The 27,732-nt window shown below is 38.8% G+C and overlaps 1 protein-coding gene across 3 annotated transcripts in view; it reads right to left on the bottom strand.

Annotated features, from left to right (window-relative positions):
- Positions 1–27,416, bottom strand: part of adgrl2b.1 (adhesion G protein-coupled receptor L2b, tandem duplicate 1) — a 126,735-nt gene extending 99,319 nt beyond the window's left edge. For all 3 annotated transcript variants that reach the window (XM_082174175.1, XM_082174176.1, XM_082174177.1), the window contains exons 1-4: positions 27,277–27,416; positions 9,560–9,773; positions 5,739–5,848; positions 360–1,160 (exon numbers count right to left, since the gene is read on the bottom strand). In XM_082174175.1, the coding sequence (XP_082030301.1) occupies positions 360–1,160; positions 5,739–5,848; positions 9,560–9,773; positions 27,277–27,352 (1,201 nt within the window). In that variant the 5' untranslated portion in view covers positions 27,353–27,416. The remainder of the gene's footprint in view (positions 1–359; positions 1,161–5,738; positions 5,849–9,559; positions 9,774–27,276) is intronic.
- Between the last annotated feature and the right edge of the window lie 316 nt (positions 27,417–27,732).

The raw sequence follows: 27,732 nt of genomic DNA, 5'->3' as shown, positions 1-27,732 counted from the left end.
AACAGGGTAATTGTGAATTTCCCCCTTCAATTTCCAGGAGTTTATGGGTGAGGTAATAGGCCTGCAAAGTCTCATCAGCCACTCTTGAGTCAAGTCATTGAACGCCCTGCTTGCCTCACTATGATAATTGGCCTTTACAAGCAGCCACTGTGACTATCACACATGACAATGATTAAATAATCCACTGCACTTGAGCAATTTTGGTCTAGAAGACTCTCTCCAGGGGTCTCTCCTCCATCACACACTCGTCTCACTACAGTACTCAAAATTAAAAGTAAATCATCCGTAGCAAGCCGATGCTCTGCAGACACAAATTCAACCGCTACACAAAACCAAACAGAGACAATAATGTGTCTTACCTTCTCCTGGATCGGGGGGCCCAAACTCCAGATCGTATCGCAGAATGTAAAAATTATTCCACACGTATAGCTGGTTATCCCTCGGGTTGTAATCCACAGCTGCGATGTACTGATACTGGTTAGGAAAGAGGATATTGATATACTCCCCTTGCCCCAGTTTGGTGTTGTACACGTAGTCAATTTGGCTTTTACTGGCCTCGCTTTCATTCTCCTCATAGGTGGACCGCACAACGTGCAGAACGCCACACACCATGAAGGCGTTGGAGGCCGATCGTTTGTCGTAGGCGGTCTCCCATGTGGCCTCAAAGCGTAGCGTATAGGGATTGAGTTGGCTGAGAACGATACGTCCGTTATTCTGCTCGGTGGCGTAGATAACCCACAGTCCCCGTTCGTCAACTGCCAAGTCGATGTCCGTTTTCCCGCCCCAGCGATACGGTGAGGTGTCGTGGTAGTTGGCGTTGGCGACTATGGCCTCCCCGCTCTTTATCCGCGTGCGCAAGTCAAACTTGACGATGTTTCGAGTACGCTCCTTGTTGAAGAAGATGGCCCCATCATAGGCCACAAAGCCAGTCCCGTCAACGCGGTGCGGGAGCTTGTAGGTAGTCGTCTGTCGGCCACTCCTCAGGTCGTCGAGCGAGGCGTACTCTATGAGAGTGTCGGTGCGGTACGGCGTCCAGGGCATGAAGTAGATCTTGTCCCCCGCCTGCAGAGGGTCTTTACACCAAGCCCCAGACTGCTGTTCAGCCTCAAACACAAAGGTCGGATCTCCTACTGCTTTCAGAGTCCCAGGGCAAATAAAAACTGGGGGAAAAGGTCAAGAGGCAAGAGCTAGAGTTAGAAAATGAAAACCAGCAATGATCTTCTATGCATTCTTTGGGTCCAATGTATGTGTAAGGGTTTCTAAGGCTAATGTACCACAATATCATTTTTAGCAGTGTCATATCTGGTGTTGTGTGCATAATCGAAAGAAAGCGAGAGGTTAAGTGAGAGCAACTGTTTGAGGTGGCCTTGCTTCTTGAGATTGTTCGCAAACAAGTTTAACTGAGAGGAGCAGACAAAAGGGGGAAAAAGTCCTGTAAATGAAAAAGATGAGAGAAACAGTGCTAATGGACAGACACAATTCATTCTGGAATATAGCCATGGTTCTTTTACGTCAACAGTATGGGGGCGGGATTGTCGTATTTGTCGCAAAAGACATACCTTCGAAAGTAAGCACACATACATGGAGGATTATGTCTGAGGAAAGAACCGACGACACATGAGAGGCGAGAGGAAAGGACACAAAGGTCAAGGGGACAGGATGACAATGCTGTTCAGGACAGATAGAGTGACAGCCAAACGGGAAGTGTCTCGTCACTGAGGAACGAATAGGTCAAACGCACCCGTCTCTGGGGGTTAAACCAGTTAGAAATGTAAAGTCTGTGGTGAACAGCATATCACATGCAGATGGCTACAGATAATTGGCCTCTCTCTCCCAGCAATATCATGTGGCCAGAGGTGCCATTGTAGGAAAAAAGCCAAATAACATTAAGCCAGAGTTCATTGTACATGAAATGTCAGAAAGCTTATCTTGTTGTGCGTTGTGCTTCTAGTGGCACTGACTAGACTGGCAAAAAATGTGTTTCCAAACCGGTTTTCAAAACTGGTATTCCCTGTCCTAAAAACAAAACAGTCCCACCACAATCTCACCACTGGTTGAGTCAATGTTGGGTTGGTCGGGACACTCAAACACAGAGAAGAGATGTGTTGATGGCCCAGAAGTGTTTACACTTTGCAGGGAATCAACAGTAGCCACATTTCCATTACCCTTCAAATTGCACAAATTGAAATTGAAAATTGAAAATACGTTCCCAATGGAAACACGTCGATTTCACAAAAACTCCTTACGCTCGCATGAGGTGGTTTTTCAGGAAATTCGAAAAAGGAATATTTAGCATTTTCGCATTTACAGGTCACCTGGTGTGAGTCAATCATTCTTTATAGATGATGCTGTATGTTTGGACAGAAGACAAGACAGATCTTTATTAAACTCATAAAAGACAAAAGAATTACAGGAATACTGGATTCTAAACAACAAAGAAATGCCACAAATTATATCAAGAGCTTGAAGCAGATATGAGGAAGAAACACCAGAAACTCCTCATATGAGCCGCTCACACGTATTTGGGGCTTTCCTTGCCATTGATGCTTGGACACACGCCTACATCTCCTTCGATTAAAAACAATGTATAGTTGCTGGGATATACGTAAACCCACCAACATCCGTCGCCATGATTTTTTAAATGACATCACGAGAGCAAAAAATAAAATTGTTTAATGGCATCATCATTTCGCAATCATTTTTTAGCGACATTTAGAAAATATCACAAAAGTTTTGCGCAAATCTGTAATGGAAACACGGCTACTTACAGCTTACCTAGAGTTGGCTCCACACATTAAACTGGGGTAGTATTTTATTGTCTAAAAAACACACATGATACTATAGAGTCTAGACCACAGAGGATATCTATGTCAGTAAATGTTGATTGCATTTTAACCTCCGACCAAACATTTTCTGGGCTTGGGTTAGATAGATCTTGTCCATCTTGATATCATGTAGGCGATGGGGTGGGGGGGTGGGGGGGTGGGGGGGAGCAGTGTGGAGGGTTCGAAACCATACAACACAAAACAAGGAGCTGAGGACTGAGAGCCAGAGCAGTCATTTACCTTTTTGCTCCACTTCTATTTTGAGCCGTGGAAAAACAAGAGAATGGAAAGAGCGTCAAGGGAGAGAAAAGATTAGAGCCCCCCCCCCCCCCCCCCAAAAACCATACATTTACATATACAGGCCAATACATTTACGTCAAAGAAGAGACCATCCAATGGGAAAATGTATACAGCACATGCAGAAATAAAACTGTTCAGGGGAAAAACGTTTTTGGTGTTACACCTGTGTAACTGAGAATAAGGTGTAATTAATCATGTTGCTATCAGAGGACACCTAAACACAGAGAGAGAAGCTATTAGAGTGGTTAGAGAGCAGGAGAAAGACAAACTGAAAGATAAAGAGAAGAAAAACACACAATCTTTTCTTTCACACATTAAAAAATATGTAAAATTAGAAGTTTATCTATGATTAGATATTAACAACTGAACAACTTCATTAATGTTTTGACATGGATCATACATTGGCACAAAGACAAATAATTATACATTTATAGGCAAGTAAGAATGTAACATGCAAGATATATTAATATACATCACCATATAATAATTCAATATGAATATGAATTAAAATTCATTTTTGGACAATTAAAGTGAATTACAAAAAAAGTGTCATAGAATTGTGAAAAAGAAAGAGGTTGGATTGTCATCAGTCGTCCGCTTGGTTTTAAAGGAATCAATAAAAACACACATACATATATATATATACAATTTTTATGCTTTTGAAAGAAGTATCATGTTCACCGAGGCTGCATTTATTTGATATTTTTGTCAAATGTTTTGACTGATTTTGTCAAATATGTTTTCTATGTGAATATATATTAAAGTGTAATTTATTCCTGTGATCAAAGCTGAATTTTCAGCATCATTACTCCAGTCTTCAGTGTCACATGATCCTTCACAAATCACTCTAATATGAAGATTTGATGCTCAAGAAACATTTCTGATCATTATCAATGTTGAAAACAGTTCAGGATACTTTGACTTATAGAAAGTTCAAATAACAGCATTTATTTTGTTATTCTGTTTTAACATTATAAATGTATTTACTGTCACTTTTGATCAACTTAATGCATCCTCAATGAATAAAAGTAAAATTAAGCCCTTCAGACATGTTCAGACATGTTCTTTGTGACATGGATATGGCCCTGAAACAAACATCTGAAAACCTAAAGGCTTTCAATGGAGAGACAAACATAAGAAACAAAGCATCTGTAGAAGAGATGACAGAAGAGAGTTGTGTTATTATCCCCCATCAGGGCTAACAGCTGCAGATGTGAACGGAGAACTAGAGATCCAAAAGGTCAGCTGAAGATATTAAACACAGAGTAAACACGTTTCCATTTAACCACGACGCTAAACGCTGAAACAGACATCGGCTCTGTTCCAAATCCTAATGAGCTTCCTAGTGTCCATACACGGCTGTGTTTCCATCCAAAGTTGTGAATTTATCTTATGCGCACAAATTGGAGTATGGCATAAAACATTTGCAAATAAAGCATTGTTTCCATCCCATGTGTTCAAGAGAACAAAACCGTGACTTCCTGGGAAACTGGTGTAAAATATCAGTAATAAACTGTACGTTTCTGTAATCTGGCTGTTTCCTCCTCCATCATAAACGAGTGTGTCTCAGAGCGTCAGAGGAAACACAGACTGTCATGATCTCTTGTGTTCGGATGCTGGTGTTCGGGAACACACTCGTGTGTGAGACGCTTCTGGAGGGAATTAAACCAAATCATTCTGATGAAAGACTTTGACTCCGGCGTTTCAGAAACACCAAACCAACATTTGAGATGCTGCGACGCCATTGGTCCGCTGTTTAGTCCAGTTATCCAATCACAGCCTCTGATGAGGCAAAGTCACATGAGGTTTTTGTTGCACATCGAGGGATTTATTCGATAAACATGATTCCATCGTAGTTTATGCTCATATATTATCAGATTAAAAAATGTATCCGTCTCAAGTAAACACATACGTTTTTTAGGAGCATTTTTTGTATTTTTGCATAACCATCCAGCGTTTTTATGCAATATCCCAAAATGCGCATAAAAATAGGTGGATGGAAACATAGCTATAGTTGCGCTCATAACATGCCAAATTTTGGTCCAAATATAAGGCACAAATGCATGTTTCTTTCACGAATAAGGCAATCCCAAAAAGTTATCCAAGATCTGGGAAAACGCCATTTATTAAGACTACCGGTACATATAGTGTATTCATCTGCATTCCCAACAGTTCAGAAATGCAGATTCTCACATTATATTGGTTTGTGCTTTGTATTTCTGTACTGATTATGAGGTGATCGTGTGATCATGCAATCGTGACTGTTAATAGAGCAGCTGGACATCACTCATGAGGTCTCCTATGTAGGCAGCTCACTGTGATTTGAAACAGAGCAATGATGTTAGGATACGACACAGAACTGCACTCAACCTGATAGTAAGTACATCTACCTGAAGAACTGTATTATGTGTGGGGTGCCATTACTAGCTCACCTTCAAAACATTCCCATGTGGATTTAGTGTAAAAATCTTTACAAAAACGTCTTAAACGTCACACAAATTTCAGCATTTTACTGTTCTAGCATTACTTTGCAAACAATTTACAGTAAAATAAACGAGATAAACTTTGGTGTCACGTGCAGTATTTCAGAGGATTTGCATGAAGATAACTTACTGTATGGCACACATTCATACTGGACCTCAAGATACTTGTACGTCCCGGGACATGGATCAGGGAACACATCCGAGCCAGTGACGACCACACACTGAGTCCGATTGTTACACCTGCGAAACAAGCATTAATGAGAGGAATTACTGGACTGAACTTCCAGAGAAACCTTCACCATGCTCACTGTTAGTGTACTAGGGTATCTCATGCTATCATTCGGATTAAAAGACGACGTAACATTAGCAGGTTATTGATTACTTCTGATTTGAGTGCTTAACTTCATGGCTTTTTTGTGATGATGAATTACGTCAGTTTTCTGTCATTCTGTTTAGTTTGATATAGAAAGATTGAGTTTGAATTGGTGGTAATCAATGCACAGTCCAGAGAGTTTGGACAATATTCCTTCAATATTCTGCTACAATTAGCCAATATTACACATAAGAAGACCAATATTGGCAGAACATGCTTCTCTAACAAATAGAGTAAATCAATATTTAAATCAAGTTTGAAGAGACGCCGCAGAAATCAAACACAACCAACCCGATCCCATGTGAAAACGTTATTATTTTATGAGGTGGCTATTTCATATACATTTGCATAATGAGATTTGTATAAAATAAGCAGGAATGTTCTCCACTAACCCTAACCAGCAGTGGGGCGTAAACACATCGCACAAAATTATACAAAATGGCACAAATTCATATGAATTTGCCAAAATGCTGAAATGTTTTTGAACTGCCTCAAGAGTGTGTTCAACATTAGACACCTTTGACCCTACATGACCTTTTCTAAACCCTTCTCTTCGTTATGTGTTCATTAAGCTCACGAACATCGGCCTCGGCATAAAGACATCTTATATTACTTTTGTTAATTGCACCTTCCTTGCGTCACGTTCTACAACTCGACATTACTACACATCCTAGATGTTAACCAGCACACACAGCTTGGCCTTGGGCTAACCGGAGGAAAAAATTATTAAGGAAACAAGAAATTTCATTAACTCTGTCTCAGAGCCGACTGCAAGCTATTCTGCCAGGGAACAGAAAACAGACAAGAAGAAAACCCTCAAGGACTTTCAAATCCCCCAGCACTGAATACATCTCACCAATATCCTTCTCTGTGATGCCGTTCATAGGTAAAGGTGAGATCGCATCAACCAATCAACTGAGAGGAGCACATGTCCATATGAAACCGCCACTGTCAGAGGTAAAACTTTGACCCTGGCAATCTCACTAATTCAGGCACTGAGTTAACCAGCAGAACAACATGCCATTAAAGGGCACATCTCTGAAGGCTGCACTCAAACTGGTTATTTCTGAGATTCTGGATGACTGAGATTATTCGCGTGTTTTGTTATTGTTGGAGTTTCTGAAGCTCGTGTAAAGGCTCCGCCCTCTTCTGAACGGAGGGCGGAGCAGCAGCTCATTTGCATTTAAAGGGACACACTCACACAAAAACGGTGCGTTTTTGCTCACACCCAAAAAGGGGCAAATTTGACGAGCTATAATAAATTATCTGGGGGGTATTTTGAGGGTATTTACATTCTGGTGACACCATAGATTTATATTACATCTTGTGAAAAGGGGCATAATGTGTCACATTTAAAGGGACGGTTCACCCAAAAATGATCCATGCACATTCTCTTAAAGGTCCCGTTTTATGCCCCTTTTCACAAGATGTAAAATAAGTCTCTGATTTCCCCAGAGTGTGTATGTGAAGTTTGAGCTCAAAATACCCAACAGATCATTTTTTACAGCATGTTTAAATTGACATTTTTTGGGGCTCAGAAAAACGAGCTGTTTCAGTGTGTGCCCTTTAAATGCAAATGAGCTGCTGCTGGACGACACAGGGGGCGGAGCTTCATGAGCTCGCGCTCAGTCTCTCAGGAAAAATTCATCTCACGGAATGATGATAATATCAGAAACTCTCAGTAACGGCGTTCATTTCGAGTCGGACAATAATGCCTACAGAGTCAGAGTGCTGTATAGAGATGAAACAGGTATGATTTAGTAGTTTAATTACGGTTATTATAACGTATTTGTCATCTGCTTGTAGGCTATGTATCCATTGTTTATTAATAGCCTACAAGTCTGCTGTCTGAATGATGATCAAACATGTACTGTTGAGTTTAATAAAGTTTATTGTACATCACACAAAAGATGAAGCGTCAGTTTTACTTCAGAAAATCACCGTAAGAGCTGAGTAAACACAGTAGCCTAAGTTATAAGAAGTGCGCAAGTAGCCAGTAGAGTTGAGGGAGCATTCCTGTGGGCGGAGGTTAGTCAAGAAACGGTTCTAGTGACATCATTAAAGAAGGAAGTAGAGGGATGTAGTCCAATCGAGCCGTTTTTTGTAGTCAACTTCTGTTAAATAAAATATCTCGCTTGGCATTGAACTTTGAGCTTTATAATTTTACAGATATTATTTATGCTCTAACAGCAACATTACACACTAACTAAAGTTTGAAACATGGGATCACGCAGAACGGGACCTTTAAATGCAAGTCCCTCGTAATCTTGAATCAGAATAACTTCCTCTTGCAGCATCTCTTCTCTGATGACATTTGTTCTGGTTCCAGAAGCGTTTCACTCGGATATACGGCACAGCAGAGAGGAAAAGACTATTGCAACTTCTGTGTCATGCTGACTTTAACTTGGTGGACGCTGCATTTTCAGCCTCAAAAACAAAACATTATGGTGTGTTTCTTGTTATTCTCCCTCTAAACCCTGATCTCTCCACGGCAGAGTGAATCCCGCATTGCAGTGCCAAAGCTATACAGTGTGTGTAGAATATAACAGCAAACTGTTTGGCAACAAACAACCAATAATAATCTGAATGACCTTATTCACATGCTTTGTTCAGTCACAGAAACATTTACGCACTGTAGATCTAAATGTCAAAGTGGTGGAAAATGCATTTAGAAAATAGCGTTTTAATCTCACTGATATATGGTTAGGCTGGTCACAATCATGCCTTTCACGTGGACGACTGTCTCACAAACAGTTGTGATTAACGATTTAATTCTGTTTTGTTCATGTCACTGCCAGTGTTAGACTTATAATGTTATTTATTTGTTTACATGGAATCGTATGATATATAATATAATAATACATATGTTTTTTTTTTTTATAAAATAGGCACATATGCTACGTTATTGCTGTGAAAAATCATCATATAAATTTATATAATAAATCATTTCAATATAATATAAATATATACATTATGAAGGCAGACCTTTGACTATCTTTGTCTTATTTAAAACAGTGTCTTTATCTTCTTTATTCTCTCTATCGTACTGGAAAGGGAAACAAGAAATCGCACATTTGATGGCATTTCTGTGAGTCCTATATCTGGATGGGATGTGATTAAAATGTGGTTCTCAAATAATTGCGAGTAGAATGAACACCCATGATCAGATGATAATCAGTGGTGACAGGTCTATATATAGTCCAAAACGTCTGATCAGGATGAACTGAGTAGAACAGTCAGATAAAACAAACAACCTTCAACTAGAGTTTGTGTGCTAAAACTTCAGTCAATAACATTTTATGTAGGATTTACAATTTTCACACAGAAATTGCTAGTAAATACCACAAATAACTTAAAATTAACAGTGAATATCACCCCATTTCAAAGTATTGTAAAACAAACTTCAATAATCTAATTTTATTCACAACTTTGAGACAAAATCTTTTTTTCCGCAGTGTTTTAGAGTGTAGAGCTGTTCTGTAGCGGCGCACTAACAGAAACAAGACTTCACCATCTACAAGCCAATAGGAAAGGAGGAAACAAAACACTACAGGCAACGCTCGGCACACACACTTTACCTTTGAGATACGATTTTATAGGCATCCGGGAGGTAGCAATTAGTGTTTTCCATCTGGAACGTGTCGGCGTCGCATATCTTGTTGTCGGTGCGGCCGTAGTTGGCGGTCTCGATCATGATGACATCACTTCCTGGGCAGCGGAGGTCGATGGGGTATCCCTCGCAGGACAGCTCTCTCCGCACCAGACCGAAGGGCAGCGCTGCCCGGCTGAAGCCTGAGAGGAACCAGAGGAAGATCAGAGGTTAGCTGGGACAAAAACTAGTTCAGCTTCACTGCCCAACAACACAGAAAAACCTAAAACAATGGATGAAATGAACGAACCGACTCGAAATGTGACACACTTGCAAATCTTTTTTTTCTTTATATCCTTTTAAACTTAAAGTCCCCCTGTAGTCAATAATTGTATGCCTTAAAACTCATCTTTGATCACCAAAATGACATATTTAAACGTTTTACCTTGAAAAAAAAATGTCTTCGTCTTAAAATATCTTGACTGTAACTCGACACCCTTGCCTTATTTAGTATGCGTGGTTCTATGAATACGCAAATGAGCCCCGCCTCCACTCACTCACTCAGCTCAGAGATCCACTGGTTGACGATCACACGTTGATCTGATTGGTTACAAGGTAGTTTGTGACGTCAGAAACACCAGCGATTTCAAAGCGTGTGTTTGAGACTGTCTTTGGTTCACTGCAGTTTTAAGGAGGAAATACTCAGCAATGCTGTCGACTTATGAATTTACACATGGTTTGTCTTAAAGCAGATTAAAAACACCACATAAAAACTTGATTTTCACCACAGGGGGACTTTGTGTGCGTCGTCCTTTGCAGACAGGTCTTGTATAAAAGTAATCTCAGTGAGTTGCATCCCAGTTAGTTACTTTAGGTGTAAGATATCATCTTATATAAATAAATTCAAATCTACTAAATGGAAGATGTTTTTACTAATGCTATAGTATAGTATTTTTTTCATTAATTTAACCACAGAGTATTATGTTAAGTACTTGATATTCCTAAGTAGCTTCTAGATATTTATCAGCTGTAATATAAATAGCAAATGGCTTCCATTTTACCCACAAGTCCACTTATTTTGATATCTGATCTGCCAGCCGCTTACTAGCATGAAGTAATAACTAGGATAAAATTACAAACTGCACTTTCAGCATGTATTATGTCCACCGCTACTGTCCCAACAATATAGTTAAAGTGTGTCACACGAGTCCCATATGAAGTATATGGCTCAGCATCTGTCTTCTAGTCCAGAAGACAACTTGTCAACCAAAACAGAGGAATGTTTTCTGATTGTTTTTAATCCATAACAACATCCGTGCATTTAGCCAGTATAAAAATGACATGGTTTTTTTTCTTCTTCTTTTTCATCTTCTCAAAAGGCCATCATACTTTATGATATAAATATAAATACTGTAGTGAATGTAGGAGTTATGGTTATGACCATATGGTTGGTCATACTTCAGTAAGATGAAGGGAAGGAAGTGAAGTGTGGGAGGAAGAGTTTATTACTGACCAAAATATAAAGGGGTGTTTTCTGTTGGCATCACATATTTGAGATATTTATATAATGTCGCCTAGAGCTGCACGATCCTGGATAAACTGAGAATCAAAATTTTTGGGGAGTTTCAAATAGAGATCACGATTCTCACACGACTTTGAACAGATAACTAAGCAAAATAACATGTAATTTACTAGAGGTTCTGAAGAAATGTTAATCGCTTGAGTCTATTATTAATTAAAAAAAATTTATAAAAAAAAGATGACACTCATGATGACACTCAACAAGTATGACTTGTTTCATTACTGGATGAATCAGCGTTTCTGAACGAATCTCTTGAGTGAATGATTCAATGACTCACTCATAAAGACTTGTTTCATTACTGGATGAATCAGCGTTTCTGAACGAATCTCTTGAGTGAATGATTCAATGACTCACTCATAAAGACTTGTTTCATTACTGGATGAATCAGATTTTCTGAACAAATCGCTTGAGTGAATGATTCAATGACTCACTCATAAAGACTTGTTTCATTACTGGATGAATCAGCGTTTCTGAACGAATCTCTTGAGTGAATGATTCAATGACTCACTCATAAAGACTTGTTTCATTACTGGATGAATCAGCGTTTCTGAACGAATCTCTTGAGTGAATGATTCAATGACTCACTCATAAAGACTTGTTTCGTTACTGGATGAATCAGCGTTTCTGAACGAATCTCTTGAGTGAAAGACTCAATGACTCACTCATAAAGACTTGTTTCATTACTGGATGAATCAGCGTTTCTGAACGCATCTCTTGAGTGAAAGACTCAATGACTCACTCATAAAGACTTGTTTCATTACTGGATGAATGCGCGTTTCTGAACGAATCTCTTGAGTGAAAGACTCAATGACTCACTCATAAAGACTTGTTTCATTACTGGATGAATCAGCGTTTCTGAACGCATCTCTTGAGTGAAAGACTCAATGACTCACTCATAAAGACTTGTTTCGTTACTGGATGAATCAGCGTTTCTGAACGAATCTCTTGAGTGAAAGACTCAATGACTCACTCATAAAGACTTGTTTCATTACTGGATGAATCAGCGTTTCTGAACGCATCTCTTGAGTGAAAGACTCAATGACTCACTCATAAAGACTTGTTTCGTTACTGGATGAATCAGCGTTTCTGAACGAATCTCTTGAGTGAAAGACTCAATGACTCACTCATAAAGACTTGTTTCATTACTGGATGAATCAGCGTTTCTGAACGAATCTCTTGAGTGAAAGACTCAATGACTCACTCATAAAGACTTGTTTCATTACTGGATGAATGCGCGTTTCTGAACGAATCTCTTGAGTGAATGATTCAATGACAAATACATTTTAACAGACACTTGTCTCCACCTACTGGTGTATCGATGTAATTAATACACTCTTTATTTGAAACGTCAAGTTACTTTTAAAATGTGATTTACTCTATTTATTTTGATCACTACTGTAGACATCAGCGTTTATATCCAAACTATAAACTTTTATCCCAGTACTTCTGTAATAATTTGTAACATAAAAATGATAATGATGCTGTGTGGTTGATAAGACCGTTCTTCTCCCTTTCCCATCGCATATCAGCTCAGAGAAGCGTTTACTTCAAATACAAGTTAAGAAATAGAGTTGAAATAAAGTTCTTAACGGGTATTTAATAGTAGGAATACAGTGTTTATATCGGGTAGGCTTCGGGGTCGGTGTAGGCGAGGGTTTTTTGGGACAGGGAAAACTAATGTCCCAGTAAGGAAGCATCCATTTATTATTTTAATAAATATTGTCATATACACTGAATATGTAGTTATTGGATACAGTTTAATATAATATGCTACAATACACTGAGCAGCAAATAGTATTGGTCACTATGTATAAATAGCATCTAACTATTTATTTACACAGCGTAAATAGCATCTACCAAAATGTTATTGGTTTATATCTTAGGAATGAATTCCTGAATCAAACTTTTTCAAAACTTTATATTTTTTTCCATTAGGGTTTCTAGATTATACATGATTTATGTGCTTTTCATAATGCATTAAATAATGTCCCATTGAATTGTGTTGTATAAAAAGTCAACGTGCCGTATGCAGCATTCATCCCATCACACACTCACACTCTTCAAATCTAAAGTAAAACCTTGAACACCCACCAGAAACACTTCAAATGAAAGAACTCAAAGCCTTCACTGCATATCTCCTCTAGTACTGGGAAAACGGGGAGGAGAGTGTGAGAGAACATAAATCCCGCCGTGTGTGAAGTGTGAAGTGTGAGAACCGAGTCCGAGTCCTGTGTGACTCCGCTCCAGGGTTTCTGTTTCTCCACACTCGTCTGCTCAGAGCTCCTTCATTGTGGACATTCACTGAGTATTAATGCTCAACGCTGAACACACTGTACATAGAGGACTTTTACACACCTGGAGTACATCTACACAGAATGCTGTTCTAACAACACTTTGCACGATTAGTCAAAATCAAAATCTAATCTTTGTTTTATGATTTGTGCAGTTGTAATTAAAATATTGTGTGGGGAAAACAGATCTGGATACAGAAGCTACATGATGTGGACACGTAAATTTAGATCTGTGTTCTGATTGGCTGATGGGGCCGATAATTATCAGTTGCTATAATTTCATTGGCTGTTGGTATCCTTTTTCTGTGATTTGCCAGACTGATAAGATATTAAATGTCTTGATTAAACTATTGATAGGTTTTTAGTGGCATCTTGAACAATTTCATGTGCGTCCTCAGAATATCCTGTTGTTTTTTTTACTAACCCTTTATAAAAATGAACCTGGAGCACATGAGCTCGCTTGTGATCACAGTGAGAGATATATTACCACATGACTGAACTCAATGATGACAGAAACACTTGCTGATCTCTTGTTAGTCTTGCTCAGACTGTTGCTTTCATGAAGGGAGAAAAACATGACACTTTCCCATAATGCCATGCACTCATGGCTCAGTCATGCACTTCAACTCACTTAGTTCAGTCTTTACACTGCCTTTGAACCGAAGTAAATGCAGCAAGTTTTGTAGGCTCTGCTTTATTTAAACTCCCCCTGTAGTCAATCATTTTATCCCTTAAAACTCATCTTTGATCACCAAAATTACATGTTTTTCTTGGAAAAAATTTCTTCATGCCTTAAAATATCTTGAATGTAACTCGACACCCTCGCCTCATTTAGTATGTGTGGTTCTATGAATATGCAAATGAGCCCCGCCTCCACTCACTCACTCAGCTCAGAGATCCACTGGTTGACGATCACACGTTGATCTGATTGGTTACAAGGTAGTTTGTGACGTCAGAAACACCAGCGATTTCAAAGCATGTGTTTGAGACTGTCTTTGGTTCACTGCAGTTTTAAGGAGAAAATACTCAGCAATGCTGTCGACTTATGAATTTACACATGGTTTGACTTAAAGCATATTAAAAACACCACATAGACACATAAACAACATTAAAAGCTGGATTTTCATCACAGGGGGACTTTAACATTATTATAATAACGTTACATTTTTACAGCACACACTCTCAGTAAAACACAATAATAAAGAGTCTTAGATCTGGTAAGGCCCATGAAAGTGAATTTTTCCCCAAAGTTTTAATGGTTTAATCCATTTGAATTTATATAATGTTAGTAATTTATAATTATTTTAACAATAACAGTTTCCTATAAGATGTGTTTTACTTTTTCAGAAGTTCTGTTGTCTGTTAAAAATGTTCTGGATTGTATTTTATGATTTAATACAAATTTATTATAAAAAAATAAATAAAAAAAACAGGAAATCAAATTTTAACAATTTAATTAAGCTTTTAACAAATGTAATCAAACTAACTTGGTCAAAACATAACTTTTGACCAAAAATGTGCTGCACAACAGAGATAAACTGTTTAAATTAAAAAGTGGACAAAACTGTGTGATATTCCATTAAAAAAAACAGTACTATACCCTTTACAAAGCCAAACATCAGGGTCACTAACGCCACACATCCAACTATACTCTGCTTTAGGGAGAACTAATACTCACACAACTGTAAATATTATAAAACCATGCATGAGATGTTTCACCTGGCTCTTTCAAGAGAACCTGTTGGTGTTTGTCAAGGACAGCAGAGCATTTCTGGCTGCGCTTCATTCTCTCTGTTAAATCCCTCTGTTATATCCAGTCTCAGATGCAGAGCAGACATAAGAGCCGTCCCCAGGCTGACCGACCCGCTGGCCGGAGCACCTTTAACAGGGCTTGATCTGCTAAATGATGTAGGGCAAGAATGCGTGTCCTCTGGGATGTGAAAGCCAGCCCACGAGGCCTCGATCGCATCCGCAGATGTCCCTCAGATCAAGAGAAAGCTACTTTTTGATAATGAGCTTTTGTTGTTCTTCGGGAAATAAACATGCATAGATGAATAGTGCAGAGTAAGCAGAGTTTCAATTTTGCTTTTCGTAAATCAAGCCTGCTTTATGTTCTAGTCTGAAATATGTTGTCCTTCCTACCGACTCTCTAGAGGAACTGTTTACTTCCAAGTTTTTCAAACTCACCTTTGTCTCGGCAAAGAGCTGCCAACAGCGGCCCAGATTTACATCTGAGCTGGGAAGAGAGAGGAGACGCAGCAACGAGCCTGCCAACGCATGTGCTGCTTTATCTCAGCCCATCGCTCAGTTAAATCACGTTAACGGGGAACCCTGAGCCATAAACGATACATCATCACACGGAATGTTCGATTGTGTTGCCATGGCAACAGTTCCACCTGGATTGCAATTGGCCGTGATCTCATTCTTCTTTCTGACACGGAATTTTATCAGGAATTCTGGTCCGCGGCTGGAAAAGTCATTTTCTCGTGTGTCCTCCTGGATCCTGCAGTGGAGCTCGAGTCACCGCCCGCCAGTTTTACAGAGCTTTTGCACAACCACATTTTCTGCTGGACCAATCTCAATTTATATACAAATCTATCAACAAGTGATGCACAAAAATTAAAACACAGAGTCCAAAATTAAAGTTTGCATTTCGCCAATAAACTAAAACTGAAAATATACTTTATTTAATAATCAATTAAAAGGCACACTATGTAGTTTTCCGCCGCTAGAGGTCGCCTACTCAAAACAAACGCGTAGCTTGACGACACCGGGATTTGGTGTCTTCACCTCACAGCCGGTGGAGAAGAATCCGACGGGACTCGGGCAGGAATAATATTCATGCATTACTGTAGTATGAAGCAGAGCAGGAGCGACTGCTAATGAGAGACGAGCGCGAGACACGGCTCGAGATTAGCAGAGCTTTTCTCACGCCTCTTCCGCTTCTTCTGGTCAGGCGTATGTGGGATAATGCAGCGCTGTTTTATCATTTACATTAGTCTGTTGAAGATGATGTCATACCGTTACTCTGTGCGTTCGCTCGGCGGCTGCTATGAGACACTTGTGGCACACTGCAATGAGCTACATCGATATTACAATATCATATTAATAAAACATTAAAATAAAAAGACGCTATTTATTGTACAAATGAAATAATTAAGTTGTTTTTATGCATTCAATTAATAAAATATGTTTTTGATTAAATCATTAAAATGGAATATGGATAAAAAAACGGAAAGCTCAGAACTGGGTAAATGTCACGGAACAGTGAACGAGAGACGAGGATACAAATGCAGAGGAGATTTATTAGACATTAACAGACAAAGTACAAAACTCAAGACACAGCTAGCCAGTGGGAAGGAAACACCAGGAACATGTAACTCGGACAAACGAACCAGCACAGGACTACAAACACAGGGAGGCTAAATAGGGGAACAAACAAGGAGGGTAACGAGACAGACAGGTGGGACAAATAAACCAATAATCAGATAACAAGATGGGAGGGGCTAGACAATAGACAGGAGCACATGGCCCAAAATAACAAAACACCCATGTGCAGCACAAGACAGGACAGGCATGTGACAGTAAAAATAAAACGGAATTTGAAAAAGAATTACATTTTTGTTAAACTTAACAAATTGCTGTTAAATTGAAGTTTCGTGATTTCAATTAATTACTCATGTTTATTTATTAATTCCATTCAGAAAAAGAAAAAAAAGAAGAAGAAAAAAAGAAAAGAAAAAAAACGGGAATCCAGAAAAATGTAAACGGGAAAAACAGAACTAAGTGACACTAAACTAGGTATCTTGTAAAGTTTGCTTATCCTTAAGGTTGGCTGCATTAAGAGTTTAGCTTTCTTGTGTTATGTCCCTCTTCACATTAATGTCACAGCCTCTGCGATAACACCTGTTAATAACCACATCTGTTCATAAAAGTGCTATCGAAAGAAGTATTGTTCGAGGAATCGATATCGAAGTCACGGTATCGGTATCGAAAATGTTTGAACGATAACCAGCCCTAGTGAGCCCTAACCAGCCCTAATGAGCCCTAACCAGCCCTAGTGAGCCCTAACCAGCCCTAGTGAGCCCTAACCAGCCCTAATGAGCCCTAACCAGCCCTTGTGAGCCCTAACCAGCCCTAACCAGCCCTAGTAAGCCCTAACCAGCCCTAGTGAGCCCTAACCAGCCCTAGTGAGCCCTAACCAGCCCTAGTGAGCCCTAACCAGCCCTAATGAGCCCTAACCAGCCCTAGTGAGCCCTAACCAGCCCTAGTAAGCCCTAACCAGCCCTAGTGAGCCCTAACCAGCCCTAGTGAGCCCTAACCAGCCCTAGTGAGCCCTAACCAGCCCTAACCAGCCCTAGTAAGCCCTAACCAGCCCTAGTGAGCCCTAACCAGCCCTAATGAGCCCTAACCAGCCCTAGTGAGCCCTAACCAGCCCTAATGAGCCCTAACCAGCCCTAATGAGCCCTAACCAGCCCTTGTGAGCCCTAACCAGCCCTAGTGAGCCCTAACCAGCCCTAATTGAAAATACGGTCAATGGAAACACGACATTTACACAAAAGCTCCCATATAATCGCAAAAAGTGTTTGCGCTCGCGTGAGGTGGTCTTGCAGTCAATCTGAAAAAGGAATATTTCGCAAAACTGCAATGGAAACAGTTTTGGGGCATTTACAGGTCACCTGACGTACTTAACAGTCGATCACTCTTTAAAGATGACGCGGTGTGTTTGGACAGAAGACGAGACTTTATTAAACTCATAAAATACAAGAATTACAGGAATATTGGATTCTAAACAACAAAGAAATGCCACAATTTATATCAAGATCTTGAAGCAGATCTGAGTGAGAAACACCAGAAACTCCTCATATGAGCCGCTCACACGTATAAAGATCTTTCCTCGCCATCAACGCTTGGATACACGCCTACGTCTCCGTCCAATACACATAATGGCTAGTGCGGTGGCTGGGATATATACGTAAACCCACCAACATCCGTTGCTATGATTTTTTTAAATAACTTCATTTTAAATTAAATGACTTAAGAATGCCGTCATTTCACAAGTTTTTTATCGACATTTAGAAAATATCGCAAAAGTTTTGCACAGATCTGTAATGGAGACGCGGCTACTGACAGTCAACACAGCATTGGAGAAGAGCTTAAATTAAACGTCACTGTTTTGGTCTATGATTTCACCCTGATATTTGTGGTTGCATCACTTCCATCAACATCCTTGAATATTAACGTCACACTAGCCTATACCTCAGACTATCACCACTTAAAAAACTCAACCATAAGTCAAACAAGGAAGATACTTTTAATTCAGAGATTTCATGGTAATAGATAACTAATACTAACTGGACATGTCAAACACGTCACTCCAGTTATCCAGACTAACCAGTAATAAACTAACACTGGCATGTGCAACTCATCCAAATGCCTAGACCGTTTTTTGTTAACATTTTCAATCCATTCCAGCTTTCCTCAAGGAAAGATCCCAGCCCAGTGCCCATATGGGCAGAAACCCAATGTGCGCGAGTGTGAGGGCTGGTTCCAGCAGGATTCCTGCGCTGGCCGCTGCCTGTCAACCTCTATTAATGCAAATAGTATTGGCCTTTGTAGCTTTAGGAACAGCAAACAGCTGCATGCAAATCCACCACACTCCCCCTCGACCAGCCCCCATTGTGTCCCAGACTCGGGGCTCAGCGGGGGATTCCTCCGAGGGGAAGCGGGTGGAGGGGGGGGACGGGTGGTGTCATCTTTAGAAAAGTTTGAGGAGTCCCACAGTAGACTCAGCAGGGACTTCTCCAGCCTACTTGTCTTTTTTTGTGATTTTGTTCCCTTATTACTGGCCGCCAAGAGTCTTCAGGAGAAAAGGGAAATGTGCAAACTGCTCTTAAGTGCCTGTAATCCAATATACAGGGCTTACTGTAGTATTGTACTGTATTTTACAAAGGGGGGGGTCTTTAAGGCTTGTTTCTTCCAAACACTTTGAACACTAAATTCTGCTGTTGTTCGAGGAAGCCTTGAAAACTAAAAACAAAGAAACATCCAGAAAAGCCCGACACGGTGACTCACATCATGGTTTGGGTCAAGAATATCAGTGCTGGAGGTCAGGGTTATTATCATTAACTTACAATAAAACTATTAATTACCTTTCTGTTCATTGAAATAAAAAATAAATTAAATAAATTAAAAAAAGAATTATATAAAATAAAAAATAAAATAAATTAAACCTGAATAGCAATGTTAAATTAAAAATGACAAAAAAGTACATAACTAAAATGAACAGGAAGCCTTAAATGATACAAATAAAAGCCAATTCAAAATTATTAACAAAACCATAATAAAGAACACTAGTCCACAACACAGGCACAGAGGGAGTGTTTGAGATCCTTTCTTAAAATGTATTCTTTCCCATGTATATTTTAGTATTTTCACCAACTCTTGTTCAAAAACACATATATATTAGAGGAGCGAGGGGTTTAGTGTGCCAGTCACACAGATCAGATGGAGCTTAAATAGGTTAGAGCTCAGTGTGACATTATGCATTATTAGTATTTAAAATATCAGATGTCACATGGTACAAAACGTGGTAATATAAAGGGGGAAAATGCTACACAAACATATGAGTTATAACATGTGAAACCTCTACAGCAGCGAGGAGAGATGAAAGAGGTTATAACCGGTGTTATTTTAAATCATGTTATATATATATTTCAACCCAGGCTCGCTGGAGAAACACACCATACCATTCCTGCAAAATACTGGACAGCTGGAATGAACATTAGAGGCAATTAAACACCAACAACTTTTAGTCATTTTCACACAAAATATGATTATAGGGGCAGATTAATGACTGATAAAGACTTATTCCTTCGACAATACTATGTTATACTTTTACCACAGTGCATTGTTTGTAAACCATGACATTTTGACGTTTGCATTAGGGTTGCAAAGGGGCTGAACATTTCTGGTCAATTTCCAGAAAATTTCTAAAAGTTTCTGAAAATTTCCAAATAATCCTGAAAAGTTTCAAAAAATTCTGGAAACTTTGCAACCCTAGTTTGCATCACATAAGCAGTGTGTATGTAGTCGTACCAGTAGCCAAATCCATAAAGATAGTGACACAAATGTTTTTGTGTGCTGAAGATTAAAATATGTCAGACACTGCATTAAAAGCAGATTCAGTTCACAAACAACTGACAGCTTTGACCTAAATATGATCTGAATGTACAATAGTCAACGCTAACATGTGGCATTAGCATCAGTAGCATGAACACTCGAGAGCCGGATGTTCACTGGAGACTCGCTTTGACCAGAGAAATGAATCAGGGAGTTGTTGACATATCAGTTCAATTCGCAATTGTGAACTAATTCAATGGGTTCATAAAAAAAATTTATCAGCTGCAGTTTGAAAACATGAGTAATATATTTATTTAAGTCCCCGTCATCAGTTGTATCCCTTAAAACTCATCTTTGATCACCAAAATGACATACTTAAAAGTTTTTCCTTGGAAAAAAAAAATTGTTACGCCTTAAAATATCTTGAATGTAACTCGACACCCGTCCCTCATTTAGTATGCGCGGTTCTATGAATATGCAAATGAGCTCCACTCACTCACTCAGCTCAGAGATCCACTGGTTGACGATCACACGTTGATCTGATTGGTTACAAGGTAGTTTGTGACGTCAGAAACACCAGCGATTTCAAAGCGTGTGTTTGAGACTGTCTTTGGTTCACTGCAGTTTTAAGGAGGAAATACTCAGCAATGCTGTCGACTTATGAACTTACACATGGTTTGTCTTAAAGCAGATTAAAAACACCACATAGACACATAAACAACATTAAAAGCTGGATTTACACCACAGGCGGACTTGAACTATCATACTTTGGAATGTAGTTAAAGTTTTCCAAAAGAAAAATACTCCGAATAGTATTTCAAATGTGCAGTGAAGTAAAGCAAAGTAAAGACCCAGTCCACCTCTGGAAATGACAGTAATATGAACAATGTGTGCAGTAGCGCTTCTGAAGGAACTGAAGGGCAAAACGAAACCCTGACAGACAGAGCGGCGTTCCAGACTGTGACTGATCCACAACAGACCCGTTACACTGGGATGAATCCACACTACAGTCCAGCAGGAGAAACCAGTGGCTGTATTTGTAATATATTACCTTTTGACAACAAACGGTGAAGCATCTTTTCTGTTTTATCATTTAAAGACAATACTTTTCAATCATGAAAAAAAAAAAAAAATCGAATAAGATTTGATATTGGGACTATTTTCAGAAGACACATGTGAGCCTGGATCAAGTCACCAGTCTCGAGTCGCACGGGTATCTCTGGGGCAACAGCCAACTATACACTGTATGGGTCAAAATTATACATTTTCTTTTATGCCAAAAATCATTAGGATATTAAGTAAAGATCATGTTCCATGAAGATATTTAGTAAATTTCCTACTGTAAATATATAAAACATGTGTGTGTGTGAGTGAGTGCTGCACAATCCCCAACATTAATCAACAACTTTACAGGAGATTTTCTCAATGTTTCGATTTTTTTGCATCCTCAGATTCCAGATTTTCAATAGTCGTATCTCGACCAAATATTGTCCTATCCTAACAAACCACACATCAATTGAAAGCTTATTTATTCAGCTGTCATGTGGTCACAAATTTGGTCTTAAATATAATATTTTGCATTGCATTGCATAACTGTTGATTTGCTTTAACATTTATGTCCGTTGTTTTTTCTTTTGCCCATTTGTGTCTTTCTAGCTATTTTTTATTAGTTTTTACCCAGCTGTATTATACATTTCTAAACAACTGTTGAACATTTATCCCCAACCTATTGGTTCCCCCGAGTTTGCCCCCAAAAACATGCAAGTTGTGTTGTTTTTAAGCCAGCATGTTTAGATTATATTCAGTGAATCTGTATTGTGTTATGAGCACAGAGGAGAATGAGCGGAGCTGAAACTACAGTCGTCTGTGATCTGACCTCATCCATGATGCAGAGACGAGATTAGATGAAGCATTTCCTCTCATGAATAATGTGAAGAAACTCTCACAACCGAAACGACATGAACATGTCCTCGCATGTTACGCGACATTGCTTCAACCTTGGTCGGTTTTAACCTGAAAACTGATGTTTACTTGCGAAGATTCAAGATAAACCCATTCAGTCCAGATATGTAAGCATTCCCACTGTTAAAGCGTCCGGATCTGAAGCACTTCAAGCATTTCTGTGATTCTTTCAATTGTTAAGTTTGTCATTGTAGAAGCCAGTGTGTGGTTGTTGGAGACACTGGTCTGTCGTATTGGACTATAAAACATGGCAGGCCTCTTTCCCCCTCAGGACTGCCAGAGAACGGCTACAGGCTGTGTGCAATGACTCGGGCCTCATAAACCAGGGAAGGGTTTTGCTCAAGCGTACAGTGATATAATGCATTGTCCAGGGAGGATGGCTCGTAGGGTTTGAAGTCCAGCCGTGGTTTGCTGGAACTCAGTTCTTGATCTTTCCCTCCAGCTGTCGTGCGCACAGATAAAAACCAGACCAACACTGGCCTCAACCTCAAATGAAGGTGCGTTCAGCCACAAAATCAACCCAAACCAATATTTGCTTCCATGGACAAAGAATCACTGCTCTGAATGCAGATGTAGAAGTATCCAGGCCTTCAATAATGATAATACAAAGTGCTTTTATTTAGTGCCTATTACTTATTTAGCAATAAAATTACTGCTTCAAATAAGCTCTGTTTGGAGAGAGAGAAATGACATATGATGTTATTTGGCTCTAAAAAAAAGGCAACACTAACTATTTTTGCAATGGGTTTGTGACAATTGTAAAGTTGATTTAGATTAAAAGCTATGAGCTTTTATCATGTTCTAAATAAGTTAATAAATGGTCAACAAAAACACTGTTAAATGTTTTTAAAAAATATGGGTTTCACCTCAAAAAAAAAAAAAAGAAAAGAATACTTAACTTGGATATTCAATGCATATTGAATCTTATGGGTAAAAAGTGTATTGTTAGGTGTGATTAATCTCAAGTAATCCTGATTAATGTACCGCTCAAATCTATATTAATAGGCCAGCTGACCTTGCATCACAGGCGATCACATGTAAAGCGGGTTTTTCCAGCAGGGAGCTGATTCATAATGAAGCATATACTCATAATCCCCAAAGGATTACAGGAGTAATCTATAATAAGGCTCTTCATAACACAGAGGTAGAATTTACAATTACTGGACGTGTTCCAGGAAATGAGAAGGCTTTAAAACTAATTGTTCAGGCTTACTGTAGTTCGATTAGTCAGTTTGATAAGTACACCAAATTATGCGCAAACTTTTAAAATGATCCCTAATAATTCAAGATGAAATGGACCAATGTCTGACACTGTAGAGAGTGTGTTAAACGTGCCTATTGTAGCCGTCTCTGGCAGTCACCACTGTTTCTTTCCACTCAAAACACAATCCGTTCACTGGTAGTGCTCTTTCCCTTCTAGAGACTACTGGCTTAAATACACATTTTCCCACCCCTAATAACTGGAACAAACCATTGTTAAATAAAATGAGCTCATTCCCTTCCTACAGCATTATAGTGAAGAATATAATAAAAGCTTGGGGTGCATTTAAAGGGATAGTTCACCCAAACATTTTTAATTATGTGATAATTTACTCTCCCACAAACCTGTATGTGTTTCTTTCTTATGTTCAACACAAAAGATGATATTTTGCAGAATATGAGTAACCAAACAGTTGACGTTAGCCATTGACTTCCATAGTATTTTTTTTCTAGGGATGCACAGTTATGAAAATTTTGGCCGATACCGATAACCGATAATTCTTTATATTTGAAAGCCGATAATCGATATATTGGCCCATAAATCTAAATCCAAATTTTTATATAATTTTGAGAGCCTGATTACAAAAACAAAAGTCTCACCATTAAATTAATTATAAGGATGTTTTCATAATAATTTTATGTAGCCTTGCGCTGAACTGTATTTACTTCTTTGAAGTGATTCCAATCATATTTCAAGCAATTTAAAACCATCACGTTGAACAGTGAGCATCTGAACTGGCTCAGCTGAAGGAAATTAGTGGTCGACCGATACTATTCTGAGTATTTTTCTTTTGGAAAACTTTAACTACATTCCAAAGTATGATACTTTTTATTCCACAAAAAAGTCCCCCTGTGGTGAAAATCCAGCTTTTAATGTTGTTTATGTGTCTATGTGGTGTTTTTAATGTGCTTTAAGACAAACCATGTGTAAATTCATAAGTCGATATTTGCCACTTTTAAAATATCGGCATCGGCCGATACGTTTTTCTGATTGGCCGATGTGTTGGAAGCAGGACTTTTATTTTGACAGCGCTCCAGACTTTTATTTTGACGGGCGGTGCTGAGAACACCAGCACCTGCTCACACAGCGCTCACTCACATTCTCCGTCTTCATTAGTTTACCATCTCTGTCAGTCATATCTAATACTTTGTTAGACAGAACTGGTAAACAAAGAAAGTAAATGGTTTGAGAAAAAGTAAAGTGTTGCTTTTTATATTATTTGTTACAGAAAAGGCAAACAATCAGGCTAAAATACTTTCTCATTTCATCTACATCATTTAAACAAATATCTGAATATCTAATAAACATTTAATTTCACAAACCTTGCAGATTTAATGGAATCCAGCTGTGATATCTGTGTGAAGTGAAAAATATGATTACCAGTGCGCACAATATTAGCAGATTACTGAGTGCCGTTACAGTGTTTACTTCCTTTTTATTCACATACTGTATTCATATATTTTTAAACAATTACTTTTATTTGTGAAAAACACTGTAATAGGATTGCAGATTCAAGAAGTTGCCATCTAAAGCATAAGCATGTTTATTTTAAAGATTTGTTGTCTAATTTATTTAAAATTTATAAAATATTGATTAAAATAAATATAAAGTATTTAATAAAAATATCGGCCATCGGCCACCCTGCTCTCTAAGATATCGGCATCGGCCATCAAAAAACCAATATCGGTCGACCACTAAAGGAAAACTACATTATTTATCGGCTTTAATATATCGGACAAATTTTCTTATCGGGCCGATAACAATAACATAAAAAATGAACATCGTGCATCCCTATTTTTTCCCCAAACTACAGAAGTCAACGGGGCCCGTCAACGGTTGGGTTTCCCATAGTCTTCAAAAATATCTTCTTTTGTGTTCAGCAGGAGAAAAAAATTCATACAGGTTTGGAACAACTTGAGGATGAGTAAATGATGACAGAATAATTGCACCAACTTTTAATTGCACCATTTTGTCTCCGTGAGTACTCAACAGATAAACCTAACGAGCCCTCGGCTGGGGGTTAATGGTGTGAACATGTCTAAAAGTTAGCAGTTTCTTAAGCTTCTCATAATTTCATAAGTCATTCAACTTCAGATCAAAACACACTCACACACACACACATATGCGCCTTGTTGCTAGGAGACGCATGACAGACGAAAACAAACAAAAGCTGCCTGCAGATACAAATCTCCCAATTCCCAATGTTATAAAAGATAAACTAAAATCACAACATAATTAACTGTGTTGGCTGATCAAAGCGGTGCATTTTAAGGAGGAAAGAACCTCTCAACTTCTTGAAGGTTAGACAAGCAAGACATTTCTAGAGAATCAACGCACGATCTATTTACTACGGCACACAATCCAGATCATAAAGGCAAAGGCATGTTGTTTTGAGAAGCTTTTCTTGTTAACGGAAGACTGGTATTGAGGCGACGCCGTGTGTAAGATTGATAACTCGTATCTTCTTTGTGTTTGTGTGGACACTCTCCCCAAGGCAATGCAGAGCTAATTCATGAAAGCCGTGTCACATACACCCAACAGACGTGAGCTATCAAGAGCTAAACTAAACACTTCACAGATGGGTGTTTCTGGTAGTGGAACGAACAGCCTTCACCAAACCAGACTCATCCAACACCAAAACAATGGGATTATGAGATTGAGAAGAGTCAGTCCGTTTGACAATATACGCACAGTTGCTGATTTCACTCTCGGACTCGAGTTTGTCCAATCTTCAAATCCAGTGAAATGTCTCGACTGCCATGCTAACAGACACAAACACTGGATTCTGAAGCTTTTCATTATTGGCTTTGCCAATTTTATGCACAATATGGTACAATATGATAGAGATAATCAGGAGATGTTGGGCAGAAAAAGGAGCAACTGTATCGGGGAATGCAGCTAACGATCCAAAATCTGAAAATTAATGAATATCACCTTAAAATCAAAAGAAAAATAAGACATTGTTTTGCATAAAAATAAAGTCTTTTTTTTTTAAAGAATGATTTTGTGCAATGAGTGTCATCCAGTCTGGTCAAAAAAGAAAAATATGTTTTCCCCCATTACAGTTAAAAAAAAATTCAATTTGATCAAACTTTAACATAATTATAAAGCAAAATATAAATGTCCAAAGAAGATTCAATGTAAACGACTAGCCTAGTATTTCCAATGTCAGCTACCAGCAGCAGTATCATATAGCTGACTAGTCAACAGGTCTAGTCTGAAAGCGGGTACTGGATTGAGTTTGTACTCGGCACTAGAGGAAGACTGGTGGCATTACATTTATACAGTTTCACTATAGACAACAACACTGTGCTGGACTATCAAATAACACACAGAATCAAAGCAGAACCATTTAAATTAGCAAACGAACACCAACACACATACATATTCCACGGTCACGGACATCTCTAAAAAGGTCACTTTGTGATGAAGCGTCTACTCTCAGAACCATAAACCATTGCACACAAGACAACAGGAGATGCTCTTACCTTCTGAAGACTGTAGACAGATCACAGTGAACAGAAGTCCATGTACGAGGGGACGGTTCCACAGTGACGGAGCCATTTTGGTTATTCAAGACAAACTCCAGATGCTGGACAATAGTTTGGATTGTAAAGAAGATCTAGACAGTGTGCAGGTCACGTGGACATCAGCGATCTGCTCTCCACCTTTCACCAGTCATTCTCCATCTGAAAGCACATGGAAGAAAGAAAAATGAGTGTTGTAAATGGGGAATCATATCACTGTCGACATCAAGCTATATAAATGTATACATTTTATATCACAAATGTTGAGCTCGGATTTCCTTTGAAACAGTAGAAGCTTTGCTGAAATCTGATATAGATTTGCACACGCCATTAATAACAGACTGATGTACTGTATACCTCGCATAATTATATTTCTTGTTGATACTGTCAACCCAATGATTCTTTGAATGTTATTGC

Source organism: Leuciscus leuciscus (genome assembly GCF_965113295.1).
Source record: "Leuciscus leuciscus genome assembly, chromosome: 6".
In the NCBI taxonomy this organism is placed as follows: domain Eukaryota; kingdom Metazoa; phylum Chordata; class Actinopteri; order Cypriniformes; family Leuciscidae; genus Leuciscus; species Leuciscus leuciscus.
Note: the sequence above shows the minus strand (reverse complement) of the source record. Positions and strands in the feature narration are given on the sequence as shown.